This window comes from Geospiza fortis, unplaced genomic scaffold (genome assembly GCF_000277835.1).
Source record: "Geospiza fortis unplaced genomic scaffold, GeoFor_1.0 scaffold240, whole genome shotgun sequence".
NCBI lineage: Eukaryota > Metazoa > Chordata > Aves > Passeriformes > Thraupidae > Geospiza > Geospiza fortis.
Genome location: NW_005054379.1, coordinates 52136 through 57396, shown reverse-complemented (window position 1 = coordinate 57396; position 5261 = coordinate 52136). Strand labels below are relative to the sequence as shown.

The 5261-nt window shown below is 38.9% G+C and overlaps 1 protein-coding gene across 3 annotated transcripts; it reads left to right on the top strand.

The window, feature by feature from the left end:
* The first annotated feature begins 7 nt into the window (after positions 1-7).
* On the top strand, positions 8-5261 carry LOC102039879 (survival motor neuron protein-like). Of its 3 annotated transcripts, none has more exons than XM_031060294.1 (7): positions 8-132; positions 220-345; positions 614-814; positions 2421-2489; positions 3014-3127; positions 3994-4076; positions 4688-5261. In XM_031060294.1, exons 1-6 carry the CDS (start codon positions 31-33, stop codon positions 4045-4047), a joined length of 666 nt encoding a protein of 221 aa, XP_030916154.1. In that variant the 5' UTR covers positions 8-30; the 3' UTR covers positions 4048-4076; positions 4688-5261. The 3 variants fall into 3 exon arrangements, with proteins under 3 accessions (XP_030916154.1, XP_005425051.1, XP_030916152.1); XM_005424994.2 differs by adding an exon at positions 1224-1370 and having other exon boundaries at positions 3994-5261; XM_031060292.1 differs by having other exon boundaries at positions 3994-5261.

Below are 5261 nucleotides of genomic sequence, written 5' to 3'. Positions count from 1 at the left end.
TGGGAGCGGGGCCGGGAGCGCGGCCTTGCTATGGCGCTAAACCGTGTGTGGCCTCCCCAGAGCGACGACTCGGATATCTGGGACGACACGGCCCTCATCAAGGCGTATGACAAGGCGGTGGCCTCCTTCAAGGTAAGGGGTCGGCGCGGCCGGGGCTGGATGCTGGGGCTGAGGCCGCTGGATTTGCATTTATTGGTTTTCTCCTTTCTCTTCCTTAAGAATGCCTTAAAAAATGGAGAGTGCTCGGAGACTTCAGACAAGGAGGAGGAGAACCTGGTGATAAAGAGAAAAAACCATAAAAAGATCAGCAATATAAACGAGAGCAATACAGCGCCTTTGAAACAGGTCGTCTCATTTGTAAATGCCAGTGGTGCTTGTCCTGAATGTTGTACTTCCGTACGCAGAAGTGCCTGCTTCATCACCTTGAGAGTAACATTTTGGGATGGTGGTGGGGGTGATGACGTTATAAACTTTAGGTTACATAGAGGAATTTCAGTAAAGGCAAAGGAAACACTAGGTGGGATCCATCTCTCTGGACAGAAAGTAGCTTACGAAAAGGTACGTTCTGCCCAGCCATGTAGATATTTACATGCTTCTCTTGCTTCTTTTGCAGTGGAAAGTTGGTGACAGCTGCAGTGCTGTTTGGTCCGAGGATGGCAATTTGTATCTAGCAACTATTGCCTCCATCAACCAGAAGAGAGGCACATGTGTTGTCACCTACACAGGATATGGAAATCAGGAGGAGCAGAACTTGTCTGATTTGCTTCCTCCAACCAGCGATGAAACAGTAAATAGGATGGGGCATTCTGGGGAGGTGAGGGACTTTTTCATTCTTCTATAAGGAGTTGGGAAGGAGGAGAATCAACTTGTTTTAATATGTCTGGTGGTGCTGCTGGTGTTCAGAGTGAGAAGTGATGCACAGTTCTGTTGTAAACAGACACAAGCTGATGGAGGGAATGAAAGCATCCCTTTACTTCTTGAACTCAGCATGGAAGAAAGGGAGTGGACAAGAAATTCACATGGGAAAGACAACATAGCTAAAATGATGAGCAGATAAAATTCTTCCTGTGTAGGACTGGGAGAGCTGGAGAGAGGGAGGGATGTGAATGAGACTCCAAGCTTTTTTGCACTAAAATTGCTTTTGTAAACTCCTTTTATGAGTTTTATAAAATTGCTTTTATGAGATGTTTAGTGCATCTCATAAAAATGTCTTTGCCTTCTAGAATGAAAATGAGACTCCATATTCAACAGATAAAAGTGAAAAATCTTCCCAGTCACCTCGAAACAAAAACAACTGCACAAAAGCAAGATTTTCTCCTCAAAACTTGAGATTTCCCACACCCCCACCGCCAGCTCCAGGCCTAGGAAGGGCAAGCTCAACCTTAATTGAAATAATTTATGTACCATTGCTAAGTGTGGTATTACTGTGAATTCTGAGACTATATGATATTTATTGTTGTCCAGAATTCAATTAGCAGCATTTTGAGAATAGATGTACAGATACGCATGTCAGTATCTCTTGGTCTGCCATTTTGTAACTATCTGGCCACAATATAGTCCTTCTGCAGTGCTGCTATAACAAGAACCTTCTGGTCCTTAGCTAACATTTGCTTTCCAATTGCCTTTTAACTTAGAAGAGGGATATTGTTCCCTGGATTCTGGTGGTGTGATTAGTGGCAGTGCTGTTGATGTTTTAAGATTTTGCATTTTTTAGCCAATTGGTATGCTTCACTTCACAGGACATTTAAGGCATTAAAGGTGATGCCCACATGTCACAGAGCCTCTCAGCTGTAGCTGCTCTCTTGAATTAGGAGTGATGGAATATTGATACACCCCTCAGTTTTCCTATTGTGTATGAGTCTAAATAATAGTGCAGTTATTTTCTGAAACATGGCATTATGTTTTCTAAATGTTACTGTTTGTGCAAGATTTTTTTATAAGGTTTTATTTTATCTTTTTTCTGCTGTGTCAGTAGATTTGTGTCTAGATCTTTATTTAAGGACATTCACTGGCACAATGGAAGTTAGTCAATTTTTGCCCCCTCTGCAAAGGAGCAATTATGTGTTTTCCTGTGTGAATATTTGATCTGTTTCTTCCTGTTGAGAGTGTGACCATTGACTTCCACTTAGGAAAGCCTTTTGAAAATACTTTTAAAAATGCTTCTAAACAGAGCCCTGCTTCAGCCATGTTTACCTTTGTGACATGAGTAATCTTAAGTTGCACTTCTCAAGTTACAGAATGTGCCTCAGAAATAGCTATTTTCACTATTATGTACATGTCTGTATTTTCATTAAATTGCTGCAATGTGTTATCTGTTGTTCAAGGTACGTGAATTGTTTCACATATTTCTCTTAAGTAAAATGCTAATAGCCCAAATTCCCTTTTAATTTATACGCTTCCACTTTTTTTTTCCCGTGTAGTCTGGATCAAAATTCAAGGCACCTCCATCATTATCTTGCTGGCCCCCACTGTTCCCAGCAGGACCACCAGTAAGTGACAGAAGGATGGGGAAGAGGAGTATTGGTGATCTCAGGTTTTCTTACTGAATGTGCTCACTGCCTTTGGTTTTAGAACATATTTGTTCTGTTTGCCTGTATTTTTTGTATATTTGTTAACACATTTAGTTCCAAATATTATGATAATCTAACATAGGAGGTCTGATTTGCACTCATGTCTGTGACAGTGAAACTGTTGGTCAGAATACCAAGGGGTAAATTATTTGAAGAAACTACACTTTAAATTAACAGCAATTCACTGAAGCAGCTGGTATTTTCCCCTAGTAACACTTTTTGTTTACAGTACTCCTGTGGAGCTACAGGAGTACTGTAAACAAAGTCTTGTTTTTCCTAGGCTTTGAAAATTACATGTGTTCAGGCAACATAATCTCTGACTCTTACTCATATTGAGGATATGTTCCTATTTTTCAGTTTTATGTTTTAATCTTATAGAATTAGGTGGTCTCTAATCTGGGAAACACCCTCTTGAAACAGACATTTCCTTTGTGATTCCTTAGTTGATTCCTCCTCCTCCACCACCCATGAGGCCAGACTCTGCTGAGGACGACGAAGCATTGGGGAGCATGTTGATAGCCTGGTACATGAGTGGTTACCACACTGGATATTACCTGGTATGTGCTGCTGTGGTTTGAAGTGTCTTGGTAATTTTGCACTGCTATTGGTGCTCCTGTTTGCAGCAAGAAGCCATACAGGGAGGGCTGCTTTTTAGGTCTCTTATTCTGATTTACAGTCGCTACATTTAAGGGTGTTTTGTATTGTGTAAGTACTGAGTTGAGTAGAATTCATGTGAGCCAGCATACACATACATATATATATAGTTGATGTTTTAGTACTTTGTTCGACTGGAGGGGTCCTGTCAGGTACTTTTATAGGCAGTGTTTTACAGCCATTGTAAAGAAACCAATTCTGTCTTTGTAGACAGATGGAGTAAATACGATTATTTTTCAGTAGTCTTCTATGTATTTTCTTTCAGTATAAGTGGTAGTATCACACTTTCGATCAATTTGTCACTTTTGCAGATTGTTCATCAGTAATTGTTTCATGTCATTGTGAAGGTCCAGTAGAAACTGTCAACATAGTTGTGAAAATCTGCGACTTGTATTATTGATTCCTATTTTCATCTATGCACTTATGTAGAAAGAAAATTGTGTGATGAACTATTATTTGTACTGAGGAAGTTGGAAAAGGAAGATTTTGTGCTTCAGATTACATATAACTGTGGATTGCTTTAATTTACTTTCAGTTGAACAAGTATATGTTTGAAATTATTTTGTATAGCCTCTGATTGTAAAGAGGACATCTAGTTGGGCTTTCAAAACTGTTTCTAAACTGCCCATTTTGATTTCCAAAGGAAGTTTAAAACTGTTTGTGATTTGTTCAGGACTGAAAAAGTTTGTCCAGAAATGTTTTTGTTCTGCTACTAAAGCTTTTATTTGCACGTTGGCCAAACAAGATTTTACTAAATTGTATCCTATAGGGTTTAAAACAAAGCCGAATGGAAGCAGCGGAGAGACAAACACATACAAAGTAACCACATACCCACCATTGTTCTGAAGGATTGTAAGTATTGCAGCTTTGTGGGAAACGAAGATACAGTCAAGTTTTGAACTCCCTTCAGAAACCTCTTGGCTTTGGGACTTCCGTCCATTCTTACGGCTCGCTGAAGAGACTACTTTTGCCAGTGGTAATCCCTTCTTTGCAGCTGTGGAATTGTATTTTTGTAGCTAGAATGAAGGAAAGTATTCATTGCTCTGATAAGAGTTTTAATTAGAGCATCACGATTAACAGTGCAGCTTATTAATGGTTCATAGTGAGCTGTTCTTGGAACAAAAGGTTGTAAGTGAAATGCAGTTTTTTCATTTGTGTTTCCTTACACAGATGGGAAGGTTGTAGCTAAACTTTGTTTTCAGAACAAATTCAGTTTGGTAATGTTGAGCAGTTCTGTTCTCAGTACTTCAGTACCTATGCTTTTATTTGAAATGCTTTGTCCAGAATTCTCCAGTGTATTGTTCACTTCCTTATAAAACAAAACTATATTCTCCTGGGGAATTGTTTTCTGATTTTCTCTGACAACATGTAATTCCTGTGTAATTTAGTAGTTCTTATGTGTGTTTAAAAACAAAAAAGCTCCTTTATGCTCCTTTATACTAATTTTTGCTTCTTTTTTAAAGACAGATACAAATCTTTTCCACTGAGAGGTGTGTATCACTTATGCATTGGTGGTTGATGGTGAAGAACTGAATTTTGTCAAGACAATTAGTCATAACATTTTTGTAACACTGAGCTGTCCCTGTTAACAAATAAATAACTTCAGACTAGTAATTAAATGTGCATTGAAATGAGCTCTTTCTTAAAGACCTCTAGTCAAATGTATTTCAAAGTACTGCAGCAACAAAATACTTTTTACTTCCCTGAGGCAATTTCAAGTCTTCTTACTACATGACAGATTTAACTCTTTTGACCCCATATGATAGATTTCATATATCTCTCAACATGTTTTGCATTCCTCAGACTTTCTGTCAGAATGGCAGCAACCAGAACAATTCATTATGGAATCCTCTTAGGAGAGAACTATGGCAGCAATGTGTGCTACAGTGGCCACTGGTGGCACTGGCATGGAAAACAATGTACTGTCATAGTAGGAGGGATCTTACAGGTCTGATTAGAATCATGAAATATGACAGATTTTTTTCAGGAAGGCTATTGTCTTGTTTCAAATGTGTGAATAAAGTTCTACTTCTTAAA